This window comes from Notolepis coatsorum (genome assembly GCF_963971535.1).
Source record: "Notolepis coatsorum genome assembly, chromosome: 1".
In the NCBI taxonomy this organism is placed as follows: Eukaryota; Metazoa; Chordata; class Actinopteri; order Aulopiformes; family Paralepididae; genus Notolepis; species Notolepis coatsorum.
This window is the reverse complement of record NC_140165.1, coordinates 151783987-151802319: the sequence shown is the minus strand read 5'-3', so window position 1 is coordinate 151802319 and position 18333 is coordinate 151783987. Positions and strand designations below refer to the sequence as shown.

General features: G+C 46.3%; 1 protein-coding gene across 1 annotated transcript in view; it reads left to right on the top strand.

Annotated features, from left to right (window-relative positions):
• Positions 1-4266: 4266 nt before the first annotated feature.
• Positions 4267-18333, top strand: part of igsf9b (immunoglobulin superfamily, member 9b) — a gene marked incomplete at both ends in the record, with an annotated part of 47483 nt that continues 33416 nt past the window's right edge. Inside the window, 2 exons of the mRNA XM_084307873.1 lie at positions 4267-4615; positions 7732-7941. Coding sequence (XP_084163999.1) covers positions 4267-4615; positions 7732-7941 — 559 coding nt within the window. The remainder of the gene's footprint in view (positions 4616-7731; positions 7942-18333) is intronic.

The following is an 18333-nucleotide window of genomic DNA, read 5'->3' as shown; positions in this document are numbered from 1 at the left end:
CGGTGATCCTGGTCGCGCCGGACCGGGGCACGGCAGTGTGGTTCCCGGTCTTGATCCAGCTACTGGTCGCTCCGCCTTGGGTTATTCCTTGGTCGACGACGGCCCTCTCTCAGCAACACGGGTCGCTGTTTCAGTACCCGGTGTTGGGCCAACGTCTGATGGTGTGGCTGGTGGGAGGGTAAGTCTGGAGAGGATGGACCCTTCTGTGGTTGATACTATCCGGAATGCGCATGCTCCCTCCACTGTCGCGCTTTACGCGGGCAGATGGCGTATGTTCCAAGAGTGGTGTAAGGCGGGGGGCCGGGACCCAGTCTCCTGCCCCCTGGATGCTGTCCTTGGTTACCTCCAGTCTCTCCTTGGTAGACTGTCGGCTTCGACGGTGAGGGTATATGCAGCAGCTATATCCTCCTATCATGAGGGATTTGAGGGGGATGTCTTGTTCAGCCTCCCTGCTTGGCGCTCGACGCGTTAAGCCGGTGGAAACGCTCTTTGGCTCCGAGTTGGGATCTTCAATTGGTCCTCGGTCGGTTGTCCTTGGCCCCGTTTGAGCCGCTTGAGCAAGCGCCGTTGGGACGGCTGTAGTTCAAGACCGCGTTCTTGCTGGCCGTCACCTCCGCTAAACGCGTGGGTGAGCTCTGTGCTCTTTCGGTACGTCCAGAGTGCCTGTCTTTTCGTTCTGATTGCGGTGCCACTCTGCGGCCTAATCCTGCCTTCGTGCCTAAGAATATCCGGAGTTCCTTCCGCTCCAGGGATATTGTGGTTTAGGCGTTTCATCCGCCTCCTCACGCTAGTGAGTTAGATGCGGGCCTTCACCTGTCATGTCTGGTCCGTGCTTTGGGAATTTACCTCAGCCGTACTCAGGACCTCAGGGTTACCGATCAGCTTTTTGTCTGTCACGGTGGTTCTCGTGCCGGTAAGGCACTATCGAAACAGCGCCTGTCCCATTGGTTGTGCGAGGGCATTGCCCTCTGCTACACGTTGGCCGGGCTGGATCCCCCTGGGGGCGTCAGGGCGCACTCCACTCGTGGGGTGGCAGCCTCTGCCGCTCTGCTGGGTGGGGCCTCGGTGGAGGACATCTGTGCTGCAGCTTCATGGTCCTCCCCGGGCCCCTTCGTAAGGTTTTACCTCATGGACATTAGGGGTGGGCGATATATCGAGTATACTCGATGTATCGCGGATTGTTCTACCCGAGATGTAGTACTGTATTATATCGCGAACATCGAGTATTTAGTTTATATGGCGCCGCCCGCGGCCGAGAGACACTCGCAGTGCTTTCCTCGAGAAGGGACGGCGGAGCTATAGGCTAACGTTAGTGTAGTCAGGGCTGTACAGTGCGATATAATGTTGCGGTTGTAATTTCATTAGACAGACCAGCGCGGACCTTTAATAACATGTAATTTAATTGACACGAGCAATGAGCTAACGGTAGCTGCTAACCAAGGTATCCATTAGGATTATGCTAAGCTAACTAGCGATAGCTGCTAACCCTGGTAAACGGTCAAAGCGGACTCCACAAGACTAGTTCCATTCGTGAGGAAATGGGGTGGGTTATATTGACAACGCTTGACAACAGCAGTTTAAACATAACTTCATATTTATTAGTTATTCGTTTCTGTATATCATTCAATTTCCATCTCCGTGTATCTCCATCTCCATCTCTTCCTGTTTACATTCGAGTGTGACGTTATCACCTACGGCAGCTTAGACGATCAAAACGCGAACCTAGAACAAACCCCGAGGGGGGGGGGGGGGCTGGCTCTCTTGTTCATTCTCGCACCCTCTCTCTCTCTCGCTCTCTCTCTACATTCAATGATTTAAAGTAGCCAAACGTTACAGACAGTATAAATACTAACTGGATAGTTGATGATATAAACATTTAATTTCATCATCTGAAATATTCTAAAATCATTAAGTCTGCTATAAGCCATTATACCTTTGTGTGTGATTATTATTTTCTCACAGTAGGGTGTGTATATATATACATATATATATGTGTGTGTGTGTGTTTGGCTAAAGTGGATAGAAAACACAGTACTGTGTAAAAGTCTTAGGCACCCAAGAGTTTTTATATAAATTGTCTTAGATGTAAATAATTTTTTTTATTAGTGTGTCAGTAGACTACTCTTAGTACATTTTCATTAAATTATTTTTTAAAGCATCTTCATGGTTTAATAATGCAAACATATGTTGCAGGGACTTATTATAATCATCATATTGGCGTGACTGTATGCATCAAAGGGTTAAATCAAGCATTTTTAAGTGATTTAGAGGAAATGTAAAAATATCGCGATATATATCGTGTATCGCGATATAGCCAAAATATATCGCGATATCATTTTTGGCCATATCGCCCAGCCCTAATGGACATGACCGGGGGTTCTGTCTCCCAGGCGGTTCTGGGGTCTGTGGCCTCTCCTGCTTCCCGTCCTTTGGTAGGGTAGCAGGGGTGTGTGGGTATGGGCCACAGTGTGTTGGGTCACACGTGGTTCCGCCTGTGCTGTGTGTTCAAGGGGTTCTAGTTCCCTCTTGCTCGCACTCGGGTGGAGTTGACTGCGCCCCCCCTTCATTAGGAAGGATGGGGTGACGGGACTCCCCAACCCCTTGATGTGGGCTTACGGGTCCTCAGGGGGTGCATCTGTCGGGCCTCGCGTCCGCTCTACCCCATATCTCGGTATGGCTTAAGAGCGGGACGCGATGCCAAGTACGAATATATAACGACAGGTTATGTATATAACCTAGTTATATGAGTACTGGCTAAGCGTCCCGCTCTTAAGCGGCCCTGAGTTCCCTTGGGGAATCTTTTCCTGGAAACGGGTTTTTTACGAGGAAGAGTGAGTGGTGACCACGCCTAGTACTTTATAGTACGCCTCTATAGGGGCGGGGCCTGTCAGGTGGTGGGTGTATTTGTTTTTCGTTGGTGTACAGTAGGTACATGAGATGAGGTATATCTCGGTATGTCTTAAGAGCGGGGCGCTTAGCCAGTACTCATATAACTTTAACATTAACAAGTCGTTAACCATTGGTAGTGTGGTAGTGAAAGGGTTAAGAACCAATCAAATTGTTTTGGCCTGCTAAGTGATGTTCCCGGGGTCTCATCAGAAAACTAACACCACCACCGTGTTTCATGAGAAGCTATGGAATCCCCTCCCATAGTTAATGTCATCAAACTGTTCTACACCAGCTTTTCTTGCACTGTGGGAACAAGCACCACCAGTTTTGAAGTAGGATCCGGAGTCCGCCAAGGATGTGTGATGTCAGCATTACTTTTCAACCTTACAATAAACTGGGTTATGAGGAGAACCACAGAAGACAAGGCAAGAGGGATACGTTGGACCCTCTATTCCACCATTGAAGACCTTGACTTTGCCGATGACCTAGCCCTTCTGTCACATACACACACACACATCTCCAGGAAAAGACAGACAGACTTCAACACTATGGCCATCAAGTTGGACTGATTGTAAACAACAATAAATCCAAAGTCATGCCCATCAACACCAATACACCAACACATATAACAATAGAAGAACAGGTATTGGAAAATTCAGATAGTTTCACATATAGTCAGGTTCACTATATACTTTTGTCGGATTTTCTTGGGGATTTGCAATACTATACATTTTTGGAAAGGGAATTGTATAAGGAATCAGAAAATCCATGTTTACATTTGCCCAGATGTCTATAAGGCGGCCATATTGGAATTTCCAAAATGGCCACCGTAAAATGTAGGTTTTGTAATATCTCGGCTTCTAAATGAGCTAGAACATTGATTTGAACTTCTAAACCTACATTTTCAGGATCACGGAATCCAATGGTGGTAGTTACAAAGCTTCTACATTTTACATTAACCCTTCGATGCATGAGTGGGTCGAAAATTACTATATACAAAAACAAATAGATTTTATTATCTTTCATCAAATAGTCTATAATAAATCATTATCATATATACATGTAAAATATCTATAAATTCAGCAAAAGGCCAATACAAAAGGCCAATACAATTATAATCTGATGCGAGCCCCGCCCTCAAAGGTGCAAGGCCATCCCCTATAGCAATGGCCTTGTTCTTCAGACTTCTCTTCAGATATTCTCCTAATATTTGTTGTGGACAACACATAGCCTCCCTACCATGTAGACATACTTCACTGTGACAAGCCAAAACCCCAGCATGCTAAGAGGTCAGAACAGTTTGCCATCAGCAAGGGGATCTCAGAGTCCTATCAGCTGACACACCTAGGATGGGTTGTTGCATCTGCATTATCCAGAATGAAAGCAGGAGAAACATCCAGCAAGATTCCAGGCTGGGCAGGATACAACTCACTGTTGTCTGAAAGCCTTCCCTTGACACAGGTTGGAGCCCTGCCACTATTGCCAGAGGTGGCCCACGAGTGGTCAACTCTGTTGACTGTGATCATGCAGGCGAATCAGCTGAGGAAGTCGGCAGTTGGGGAAGATCACCCCACAGTCATTACCTTTGACATGGCCCTCTATGAGAAGGTGGTGCAGCTCCTAGATGCCAGACCTGACCTGAAACAGATGGTTGTTCCCAGACTGGGTGAGCTGCATGTCGTCATGGCTGCCCTCAGAGCTCTTGGTGCCTCCATGGAGAATTCGGGTATAGATGATGCCTGGATGGAAGCAGATGTGTATGGTCCTGCCACAACAAGGCAAATCCTGAAATGCACACACTACAAGCAAGCGAGCTCTCCATGCCCACATCTACTCATATGTAGCACTCTATGAAATGGCTCTAGAGGAATTCTTCAAGGACAACCCACAACTGAAACGTGTGTGCCTGAAGACAACAGAGGGAGTAGAAGCTGCCTGCTCGGTATATAGACATCAAGGCTGAATCTGTGAAGCAAGTCAACAGCACCCTCATGGAAGCCTTGACCACTGCTGAATTCATCACAGCATTCCAAGAATGGGAGGAACAAAAATCCAGGCATGCAATGTTCAAGGCCATGATGAGCTACCTACATCGGGTGGAAACAATCCTGTTCTTCGTAGCAGCAACTCGGAATGCTGACTTTGAACTCCATCTGCAGGCTGGAGAAGCACTGAGCAAGCTGTTCTTTGCAATGGATCGCATCAAGTACAAAAGACTCTGGCCAAGATACATTGCAGACATGCATGACTTGAGGCTCAATCACCCTCAGACCTGGGAGGAACTACGGGCAGGTAATATATCAGTCACCAAGAGTGTCATTCCCTTTGTGTCTGTTGGGGCAGACCACGTATGCGAACATCTGAACAAGCTGATGAAGATTCGCTCTGGGATTATTGGCATCTCTAACAATGCCAATGCCAGGCAGAGATTTTTCTTGGTCACACCAGAACTTTCAGATCTGTCGAAAGTAGGGATGCTCGATATTGGCTTTTTTACCGATACCGATAAACCGATATTGTCCAACTCTTAATTTCCGATACCGATATCAACCGATATCACATTTGAATGTCGATAATATCGGTAGGCCGATAATATCTGACATCATTTCTATAGAAATGTATAAAAAAAAACAAAAAAAATATTTGAAAACCGATACCGATATTTTCCGATATCACATTTTAATGCCGATATCGGCCGATAATATCGGTAGGCCGATAATATCGGACATCCCTAGTCGAAAGAGTTCAAGAGTCAATTTGACATGGAAGCTGACAGAACCACGCAGCACCATGAGCTTGGGCCAAGTGCAGTCAAGAGGGCACATGGTACAATCGACAAGATCAAGGCAGCCATACTCAGTCATGGAAACCCCTTTACTACTGAAGGTGACAGGCTGCACAATGTAATCACGCACGCCTACATCCCAGATGAGTATGTACCACATATCTTGAATGCTGATGTCACTGGCCAGAAGTTGTATGAAGACTATGTGTCAGAGCGGATCAATGGAGATGTCAGCCTCTGGGCCCCTGTAAAAAAAGAGAACAATAAGATGCTCCTGTCTGGGAACAAGAAGATTACAGTGAAACTCAGAGACAATACTGTGGATTTGAAGGAGACCAAGGACCTTGGCTGATGGTACTTGCCAGGTCAAACCGAGACATCAACCAGAAAGAGGCCATAGGAAACTATGAATTCACTCTGACACCAAGGGCATTGTTCGCTCCTGATGGAACAATCCTGCCATGCTATGACAAGTCCAAGTTAATCCATCTCCTTGAGAAATTGACAAGAAGATATATATAATACCTTGGAAGCATCATTCACCATGATGGGGGAGCAAGTAAGGACATCCAAAACCGGATTTACAAAGCATACACAACCTTCATACGACTTAAACAAATCTGGAAGTCAAGCCAATACAGCAACAAAACAAAACTCAGGATATACCAAAGCTGCGTACTCTCAACACTACTATACGGTGCAGAATGCTGGAAAACCACAGAAAGCTACATCCAGGCGGCTGGGTGGCGCAGCGGACTAAGCGCTCGTCACCAACGCGAGAGACACTGGTATCGAATCCGGCTGTCAGCGTTACCTCCGGCTTGGCCGGCCGTCATACTGGCTCAATTGGCAGAGTCAGCGGGAGGGAAGCCGGTGGGGTGGTATTCTGGTCGTTGTAAACCGCGACTCCTACAGGTCGGTCAGGGCGCCTGCACAGCGAGGGAGGGAGATGGTGAGGGTAGTGTGACCTCCCACACGTTACACCTCACCAATGAGAGTCCACGCTGGCAGGTGAAAAGAGGCTGCTGGCTGTCTCCTATGTCTCGGAGGAAGCATCTGATAGACTTCAGGGCTCCCTAGACCTAGACCTAGCACATGCGAGCAACGACCAGGAAGGAGAGGGGGGAATTGGCATAACGACTAAATTGGGATGGGAGAAAAACACAGAAAAACAGGAGGAGAAAAAGGGGATAAAAAAAAAAACATCCATAAATTATCCACTTTCCACACCTCATGCCTGCGCAAAATCCTGCGTATATTCTGGCCCAAGATCATCTCCAACAATAACCTCCTCAACATTACCCAACAAGATGACATGCACTGTATAATTAATAAATGAAGGTGGACCTGGATTGGCCACATACTCAGAATGGACACCAACGCAATCCCAAGAGTCGCATTACACTGGACCCCAGAAGGCAAAAAAAAGAAAGGGAGGCCTAAAGCGACATGGTGTAGAACTATAGAGAAGGAGCTCCAGCACAACCACCAGAGCTGGGGGACCATAGAGAAGATGGCCAAAGACAGATGCAAGTGGAGAAACTTTGTTGCGCCAGCCGGCGTAATGGGGATAAGTAAAGTAAAAAATTGCCTACCCCACCTTTAAGTAAACATGGAAATACCCTGATAGAGGAGAACACTAGTAAAAGTATAAAAGACATCCATTCAATATTCTACTTAAAGTAATCAATATTAAACATACTCAAGTATCAAATATGAGAGAACCTCTTCAACACAATGTCCTACTTTTTTTGTATGAAGAAGTGTACCTTCTTTGATGCATTGATCTCTATAGGTTAAGATGAAAGGGTTGGTGGTCCTGTTATTGTTGCCCTGATCAGGGCCGGTTCTAGGCATAGGCAGTATAGGAAAATGCCAATGAGGTTTATCTGGTCTCTCTGGCAGTCGTAGCACATTTTATAGGTGTTTGAGACATCTTAGCAATTGATTTATGTATTTGTTCCTAGTCTTTTAAGTGTTTATTGCCGTTGATCAGCAAATTGCTCACAGCAGGCTTTGCGTGTTTGAGCTGTTTGATATCCTTGTTCCCTGCTCAGGTGTGTTCCAGCAGGCCAGGACAGCGTTGGTCCATGCCAGGGTCGGTGGCTCTGCAGAGCTGGGCTGCAGCCTCACCCCCACCTCCAGAGGAGCCACGACTCCAAACCTCTTCCCTCTGCATGTGGTGGAGTGGGTGCGTCTCGGTTACAATGTTCCAATCCTCATCAAATTTGGAGTTTACGCTCCGCGGGTTCATCCGACCTACAAGGGTGAGTCCTGTCTCTTAGATGTGTTCAATCGCACACACACACACCCCAAACTTTGATGAAAGACTTTGTGATATGTAATATTATTTTTGAAAGTTCAAAAGCTTTTTGGATAAAAATGTAAACCCTGCAGCAGTTCACTCCCTGGTCCCAGTGGCGTCTTTGCCAGCGTACAAAAGCCTTGTGTAGGCTCTGAAAACATTTCTCAGTACTTTAAACAGCAGGGCAGGGCAGGGGGGGAGGAAACAGGGGAGTTGAACCTAGGTAACCTAGAGCCATTGAAAGTTTCTCTTTCTGAAAGGAGGGACAGCCTGGAAAAGACAGATTTCCTTGATAATGTCCCAAGTGATTTCATGTGGGGAAGGGGTGGTTGTGGGGGGCACGGCGCGGGCATGTGTGTGTGTGTGTTGGGGGGCGGGGGGGCTTTCAATGATTTCCTCTACAGCTTCTTCTTTCCCCTCACAAGTGGCTGGCTGACAATGTGGCTTACCTACAGCTGTGTTGTGTGAGTGGGAGAGAGCCAGAAGGGGTTACAGTGGTATTTATGAATGCTTGGGGGGGCTCATTTGAAAGAACACCCCAAACTAGGTAATCCACCCAAAACACGAGCCCTGTAATTACTCTGTGCATGTAATTACTGTGCGTGTGTGTGTGTGTGTGTGTGTGTGTGCGTGTGTGTGTAAGTGTGTGTGTGTGCGTGCAGTCCAGACTGTAGAGGTAATGCCAGGAAAAAGGAAAAAAGGGGATGGGCCAGAATGGATGCATTTTAATGGGGGGGCAGTTAAGGGGGGTGGGAGGGGGATGGTTGACAGGCACGCTGTGTGTGTGTCTATGGGGGGGGGGGTGGATTAAACACAGTGGGCTTAAACTGGGGAAAGCTTGGTTGGGGAGGGGGTTGGTGGTCTGTGATGACAGTGTTTGATTGGTATTCCGAGGGGTGACCCAGTAAGGGGAGATTGTTTTGCTGGAAGGAGGATAGATGATGCATAGGGAATAATAGAGTTTTCTTGCTAGAGCACTATAATCCTGTCATTGTCTACCAGGGAACAAAAGACCAAGGGGGCTATCACAACCACCCCTTCCCCTGCCCAGAGAAGACACTTGTACTACTTGCACCTCCAAAATCCCTCACACACCCTCCCATCTAGGTCATGGAAGTGAACCTAAACCAGGGGCATTTAAAGTGCCCACCTAGAGGTTGTGTTTTCACATGGCTAGATGTATTCAGGAACCACACCGGAGATACACAGAGGCACGGCTTCTCTCCCTCCATTGGGCTGTTTGTTGGGTTCATGTTGTCTGCCGCGTTAACCCTCCCGTTGGCCGCGTTAACCGTGTCATTGTCTAAGGGCACTCATCTGACGCCCCGGCAGCCATAATGAAGTAAACAACGCTCAAGAGACAGGGTTCAGAGTAGAAGCACCACTGTCAGACATCCAGCCCTCTCTGGTCATTACCCCAGTTTGCCTCAGATCCGTATCCTCCTCCTCCTCCTCCTCCTCCCACAGGAGGCAGATGGCTGCATGTGAAGCGTGTCAGCGCTGTGGTGGGTTTAATGTATTCTACCCTCAAATTAAAATGTGGGGTGGGGATTTCAGATTTAACCACAGTGACAGTAGACAACCATTTCCTGATCTTTGTCTTGGCTTGTCCATGTTCAGGGACAGAGAGAGAGAGTGAGTGTGAGAGAGAGAGAGAGAGAGAGAGAGCGAGAGAGAGAGAGAGAGAGAGAGAGAGAGAGAGAGAGAGAGAGAGAGAGAGAGAGAGAGAGAGAGGGGCCCATTTTGACCAGTCAGACGAAAGAGGAAGCCTTATCTTGGACGAGGCCACATTAAAGAAGTCATACATTTACCCCCCCCCCAATCGTTGGATATCATATCAGGTGTATGTGAGATTACACTCAGTGTTTGAGGAGTGTTTGCCCGGTCTGTGTCACAGAGCCATGTTCCTGTGCTTCATCCTGCTAGAGACCAGAGTGCTCCTCCTGAACCGTCTGCTGGTTCTAGAGGGAGTCAGAAAGATAGCAATGATTCCCTACATCCATCCTCCCCTCTCTGTCTCTCTGTCAACATGGCCCCCCTGCAGGCCTGGCTGAGCATCAGTCATCCTCGGTCAGTTTCATCTCGGCCACCAGTTAACCCACAACAAAGAGAGGGAGCCGAGTGATTTCTGACTAATGTGCTTCTGGAGAATCTGTCTGAGTGCTATTTGTTGAGAAAAATAATTCCCAGTCTCTCCGCACAGCGATTACGGTGTCAGTGCCACTTACTGTGGTGGTTCCAGATCAAATGCCTCATCTCTGCAGAGGCAAATTAGCGGAGATGGATGGTTGTAGAGCAGACACCGTCCTGAGACCAGACCAGGGACTGGCTGCTGACCCCAGATCCATCTCAGCAGGCTCCTTCTGAGACCAGGCCAGGGACTGGCTGACCCCAGATCCATCTCAGCAGGCTCCAATTACTCTAGAGAGAGAGACTCAGGGCCTGCTTTCACTCTCCCCTTCAATACACACACACACACACACACACACACACACACACACACACACACACACACACACACACACACACACACACACACACACACACACACACACACACACACACACACACACACACACACACACACACACACACACACACACACACACACACACACACACACACACACACCAATTAATGAACTCTATGACCGTCCCCTCTGTAGACTAAGCTGAAACTTTATACTGCCTCACAACACTACTTCAGCAAATAATGGTCTATTTGACGACAGCAAAGACACGGAAAACACCCAGATAGAAAGGTGGCAGCTGAGACGGATCAGCTCAATCCCACCAACCAGTTTTTCTGCTAAAACTGGACCAGGGGGATGTTCACCAAACAGTGTGACACAGTAAGAGAAGAATGGGTGGCTGGACAAGTGGATCTCATGTTTTCCTGCTCAGGGCAGCTTGGGAGGACAAAAAGGCCCTGTTACCTCAGCTCACCACACTCAAGGTGCGTCACATGGGCTGAGATCAGTTCCAGTATTATTGTGCTGTTCTATGCCCTTGTGCTTGTTTGTAATGCCTCCAGGTTTACAGTGACTCTCTGAGCAATGACAGCACAGGCGTAGGAGCTGGGATAGATATAACCAATGCCTCGTATTTCTAAACCTGTAAGATTATTGTATCATGGTCAAAGCTTGGTTTTATTATTGTTTCTGGTTTTTTATTTTTATTTTTTCAATAGGGAGAGATTAGGTTTTGTTGAACAATAAAATATCAACACAAAGAAGGCTTAAACTTGGTGATTATAGGCATATTCCCAAGGATCTGCATGACTAACTGCAACTGGCAAATATTAACCATCGTTAACATATAGGTAACAAACCTTTTGAGACATGTGCACATGCATATGCAATCAACCCTTTCTGTTTTCATTTTCTAGATTGATTGATTGATTGAAAACTTTATTAACAGATTGCAGAATGGGTACAGTACAGTACAGCTCAATACATACAATTGTTAAGGGGATGCAGACCAGAGAAAGACTTTCATCTTGTTTACATCAGGGTCCCCCATTTTCAATTCATCGTAACATATATGACATATATGACATACAGATAGACAGTACTGCTACATCTATACATTTATGACATACCAGATTTGCAAAAACAGTACTGTTTGTGATACGAAAAGAGTCCAGAGAAAAAGTATATACATTTGACGTAGAAACTGTACATTGGAGGTGGTTGGGTGGGTGGGGGGGGGGGGTGGTTGGGTAGGAGTGGGGGGGGGGGGGGGGGGGGTTGGGTAGGAGGGGTGGGTGGGGGACACTGTACAACTGTACAAGCAAAACTGTACATTGGAATATTGATAAGACCATACTTGGTAATTTTTACTGTACATTGGAGGGGGTTGTGTTAGGACATTTACAGGGGCCAGTTTCGAATTGCAGTCTCCCGTAGGTGTTTTTTGAGAGTGTTTTTGAAAGTGGGTAGTGATTCACATTCCTTTACAGCTTTGGGTAGGGCGTTCCACATTGATGTGGCATAATTGCGAAACGTGTTTAATCCCTTGTTTGAGCCGAATCTGGGTTTAACATGATTTGTGGAGCTCCCTCTGGTGTTGTGATCGTGGTATTCACTGACCTTTGGGAAGTATTTTGACATGTACATGGGTACCTTGGTCGTGTAGTGTATCTTGTAGACCAGGCCCATTGCAAGTTGCTGTACTCTGTCGTCTACTCTAAGCCATCCTAGGTTGTCAAAGTGGGCAGGGGTGAGGTGGGTTCTAGGAGTAAGGTCAAGCAGTAGTCTGACCAGTTAGTTTTGAGATGTTTGTAATTTTGTTTTTAGCGCCTTTGAGGTGCTTTGGTACCATGAGGTGCAAGCATAGTCGTAGTACCCTTGAATGAGTGCTCCTGCCAGAGTCTTCAGGGTATTACCAGTGAGGAGATCCGGTACAAGAATCGAGTTCGTTGGTTGACTTTTTATTACATTGGATGCCATTTTGTCACAGGAAAGATTTGCCTCTAGGATGGAACCCAGGTAGGTAATATCTTCTTTCCTTGTGACAATATTGTCACCCACTGTAACTGAGAAGCCGTCGGTCTTGCTGAGTTTGTTATTTGAACCGAAGAGAATGGACTCTGTTTTGCCCATGTGTAATGATAGTTTGTTATCAGCAAGCCATATGCAGATTTTGCCTAGTTCTGAGCTGAGGGTTTTTTCAACCTGTAACTTGTTCTTGTCAGAGACCAGCAGGGCTGAGTCGTCCGCAAACAGGAACAAGTTGCAGTCACAAGCTGACGACATGTCATTTGCATAAATTAGGAACAGTAGCGGACCTAGTATGCTTCCTTGTGGAACACCACAGCTTACTGTGAGGCGGGGGGGGATAGGGTACCGTTTACCTCCACCATCTGCTCTCTCCCCTCCAGGTAGGATTGCATCCAGCTCACTGATAGACTATCAAAACCAATTGCTTTTAGCTTGTCAATCAGAATGGTGTGATTGACAGTGTCGAAGGCCTTTTGTAGGTCCAGCATGACCATGCCGCAGTATTTGCCCGCGTCCACCTCTTGTTTGATGTGGTCGTTTAAATAGAGAAGGCATGTGTCAGTGGAGTGGGATGTTCTGAAGCCAGATTGGAATTCGTAGATTCGATTTTTTTCCGCGAGGTATTTTTCGACCTGTTCGTAGGGCTGACCTTCGAAGCTTTTTTTGGCAATCGAAGCTTCGGGGCCGAGCTTCGATTTTAATTCGAAGCTTCGATTTTTTTTTTTTTTTTTTTTTTATATATATATTTTTTTATATATATATATATATATATATATTTTTTTTATCTTATGTTGTTGGACTTGTACAGCACTTTCGTAAACGTTGTTGTTTTTAAATGTGCTCTATAAATAAAGTGGGTTGGATTAATTAATTAAGTAGCCCCTTTCGTGACTGACGCATCCAACAAGGTTTCACTCGGCTGTGTGATTTAATTCAAGGTGGATCGCTGTTGTCGTTTGAACAACTTCAGATTTCATGGGAACTACCAATCCCCCAAATCAAGAATGTTTAAGATGAATGAAGTAAGATTTTGATTATTTGAAATATGGCCTGTGTAGACTAAACTATGCACAGAATTATGTCAGTCTACAAGGTCCGGATTCTACATGGTCCGGCAATGTAGACCTTGTAGACTCCACTACAGACCAATTATCAGTGAATGTTCATGCATTTTTAAGAAGGGCAACTTCCACAAAAAAACAAAGAACTCACCAAAACATCTCAGTAGCACCTTATCTAAATGTTATATTTCATATATGGAGATTCATATTTATTTATGTATTGCATGCATTTCTACATTTTATTTCCTATTTTGTTTATTCATCCCAGTATCTTTCTTTCTTATGTGTGGAATTCTACAAGGTGCGCGCACACACACACACACACACACACACACACCTACACACACACCTACACACACACACACACACACACACACACACACACACACACACACACACACACACACTTACATTTAGTCATTTAGCTGACGCTTTTATCCAAAGCGACTTACAAGTTCTGTACGACAAGACAGCAAGAAGGGTACAACTCTATCAGCTGAGTAACAATGTTCATCAAAGTGTTGCGTGTTACAGTGTAGGTTAGTTTATTAGGACAAGTGCATGACAGTAAGGTTAGTCACGGTTAGATTTTTTATTTTTTTTTTATCATCATTTCAGATAATGGTTGAAGAAGTGAGTCTTTAGTCGACGGCGAAAGATTGGACGGGATTCGGCTGTCCTAACTGGGATGGGTAGTTCACACACACACACACACACACACACACACACACACACACACACACACACACACACACACACACACACACACACACACACACACACACACCTACACACACACACAAATCGAAGTAAAAAAAAAAATAGATTTTTTTTTTTTTTTTTTTTACTTCGATTTGTGTGTGTGTAGGTGTGTGTGTGTGTGTGTGTGTGTGTGTGTGTGTGTGTGTGTGTGTGTGTGTGTGTGTGTGTGTGTGTGTGTGTGTGAACTACCCATCCCAGTTAGGACAGCCGAATCCCGTCCAATCTTTCGCCGATAGAGTTGTAACCTTACTGTCATGCACTTGTCCTAATAAACTAACCTACACTGTAACACGCAACACTTTGATGAACATTGTTACTCAGCTGATAGAGTTGTACCCTTCTTGCTGTCTTGTCGTACAGAACTTGTAAGTCGCTTTGGATAAAAGCGTCAGCTAAATGACTAAATGTAAGTGTGTGTGTGTGTTAGATTTTTTATTTTTTTTTATCATCATTTCAGATAATGGTTGAAGAAGTGAGTCTTTAGTCGACGGCGAAAGATTGGACGGGATTCGGCTGTCCTAACTGGGATGGGTAGTTCACACACACACACACACACACACACACACACACACACACACACACACACACCTACACACACACACAAAGCGAAGTAAAAAAAAAAAAAAAATTTAAAAGATTTTTTTTTGAATTTTTTTTTTCTTTTTTTTAAACTTCGATTTTTTTTTTATGTTCGAAGCTTGTGCCATCGAATCGAACGTTCGAAGCTTCGAAGCATTTAAGACAGCCCTACGCTGTTCGTATACAATTTTTTCCATGACTTTCGAGATGGAGGTAAGGATAGAAAAAGGGCGGTAGTTGCCTGGGTCTAATTTACTGCCTTTTTTGTGCAGGGGTGTTACTCTCGCAATTTTGAAGTCCTTGGGGACGTGTCCCTGTTTTATGGAGAGGTTTATTATGTGTGTGATGACTGGGGTGATGGCGGCTGCTGAGTCTCTGAGGAATTTGGAGGGGATGTTGTCATGGCCAGTGGCCTTGTTAGGTTGGAGGGCGCTCAGTTTTTTGAGTACCTCATCTGTTGCTACCATTTCCAGTTTGAAGTCGTCTTTGTGGACCCATATGGAACTTCATAATTTAGTGTTTTGAAAAACTTCAAGCATGCATAACGTCATCTTAGTCTCCTGATCCAGCTCAAGGGCTTGTTAAGATATTGAGAGTGAGAAGACTGAAGAAGATGTCTATCACCACTGAAGCTTACTTTAAAGTTTAGAGTTGGGTATTGGCAATGGGCACGTGAGCTGTGTGTGTGTGTGTGTGTGTGTGTGTGTGTGTGTGTGTGTGTGTGTGTGTGTGTGTGTGTGTGTGTGTGTGTGTGTGTGTGTGTGTGTGTGTGTGTGTGTGTGTGTGTGTGTGTGTGTGTGTGTGTGTGTGTGTGTGTGCTTGCTGGTGCAGGGGTTAAGTTAACCCCTGCACCAGCAAGCGCACACACACACACAACCCGGTTAACCCAGCCAGACAGAGCGAGAGGGTACAGAGTTAACTGTAATCTATCAAACGACAAAGAGCTATTCATAAGAGGGTTAAACTGATTAGGGGACAGGAGGATTGAAGAGAGAAATTTGGGGCGGGTAAGGGAGGGGTGGCCCGTCAGGCGCAGGGGGCCGGCCCCAGACTTATGATTGTATTCAAATCATAACACATCCCACAATGCCCCACTGCCTGGCTCCCTTATGTACATACGGATGGACAAAGAAAAACAGAGCTGAGGCCTCTCCAAACAGAATGAATCCGTATTCCCCCATAGGGGACGCTGCTATTGTATCATGAAATTTTGTCAACCCCCCGTTCATTATGCTACAGTCAAGTGTCAGTGGGAACCTCTGCTGTAATAATCACAAGTCCGTGCCATTTCCTCTGAACAATAGAGCCTCATCCCAGAGATTTATGTTCGAGAAGCCGCAGGAATAACAATGAACTAGAACAACTCGGGAAGAAACACAATAACCAATAATATAACGATGCGCTGTCACTACATCCGGCTGTGTTTTGTCATAAGTGCAGGCCGGCTTACTACATCCGGCTGTGTTTTGTCATAAGTGCAGGCCGGCTCGCAAGGAAGTATGTGGATTAAATGAATATGACGGTTCCCTAGAGATGAGGTTCAGACCCCCCCCCCACCCCACTGGAACCACAAGTAGGCCTCCTGGTCTTGGATTGAATCACACCAGAACCTTCTCTCCTATGTCTCACCTACTTGCCCTACAACTGTCTCAATAGACAAATTACAATAATGGCAGCCGCACTTTCCATGAGGAGAAGAAAAAGATTTAAGTGAGCTGGTCTCAATGAGTGATTTCATCTACAGAAGTACATCATAAAAAGGCTTGTTCTCCTTAGTATATTAGAACCCCCATGGGTTAGGCGGTCGGGTGGCGTAGCGGAGATTGCGCTCGTCACCAATGCAAGAGGCTGCGGTCTCGACTCCCGGAGTCAGCATTGCCCTGCGGCTTGGGCCGGTCGTCATACTAACTCGTTTGGCTGAGTTAGGGGGAGGGAAGTCATGGGTGGTAATCTGGTGTTGTGGACAGCGACGCCTATAGGTCAGGTCTGGGCGCCTGCTCAGCGAAAGGCAGGAAATGGTGAAGGCAGCGTGACCTCCCACGCGTTACGCTTCACCAATGAGAGTCCTCGCTGCCAGGTGAAAAAAAGAGCCACTGGCTGTCTCCACATGTGTCGGAGGAAGCATGTGGTGGACTTCAGGGTTCCCTTGTACCGACCAGTAGGGGGAACATGTGCACAACAACCAGGTAGGGGAGGGGGGGAATTGGCATAACGACTAAATTGGGATGGGGAGAAAAATTGAAAATCAGGCGGAGAAAAAGAGGATACAAAAAAAGAACCCCCATGGGTTATGGGTTATCGGTTCTGCGCTGCGAGCTGAGTGATTTCACCCATAGTGGGAAATGTGAACCTGAAGAGTGTGCATTAGACTAGGGCACACACAGCAACGCCAGCGGATTAGCATTTCCATTTTCTCCCCTTGACTGCACACAGCAGCTAGACCTGTTGGAACAGGGGGCTCATTTTAAGGTAGACTGGAGCCGTCATGTGATATCTGTGGGTGGGGGGGGGGGGGGAAACAGAGGAGAATTGACACGAGTAAAGGATGGCAGCTATTGTTTCAGCCTCTCTGTCCTCATAGCCTCTTGGTGCGGTGGGACTCTAGGAGGAAGGACCCGTGACATTGTGCTAATGCAGACCAAGGGGGAGTGATGAATGTGTCTGGTGGAGGGTTACGGCTCCCTGAGGTCACAGAGGTCCCCCTCTCATTGGCTGCAGTGGGTGGATTATTGATTCAAACACTCTGTCTAACCTCTCCGTAACCTCCTCTCATTGGATTCCTCATGGTATGAAAACTGGGTTAGCCCTACCGATCTGGTCAATAGTTTTTCAACTTCCCTGGTCATTTATCCCAATGAATTAGTATGTGGTTGAATAGGAATTTTACAAATGTGTAGAATTATTTAGCGCGTGTTTGACAGAACAGCGTTGCTATCTCTGCGTTGGGCACAAAAGTGACTATACTGTAGGTGTGTCAGAGGTTGGTCTTTTGAACAGCCTCATTGGGATGCACAGCGCTCTGATTTTAAGAATTTAGGTCAAAACCTTCAGAAGGACTGATCTGACGAACACCTGCCATCAGCCAAGGACACAAGAATGCATTATGCAGATTGAAATAGAACAAGGCTTCTGTCCGTCCACAGATTCAAATGAAAACAGGCTCCTCTCTTTCTCTCCCTTTATCTTCTCTCTTTCTCTCCTTCTGCCGCCTGCACTGTTGGATTTGTCACAAGCCATTTGCCCCATTATTTGAATCTAAACATGCTTGTTTCACTTGTCATTTTTCAAATCATTGGCACTAGGACAACCCCCAACCCCTGTGTGATCGACCCTCCCCTGTCCACTTTGGGTCCTGTTGTGTTTCTACAGCAACTGAATTCAAATATAAACTCCAAGCCCGGGGTTTTCTTGGTCTCATCACTATGGTAACCTGAGAGAATGAGAAGTGTGT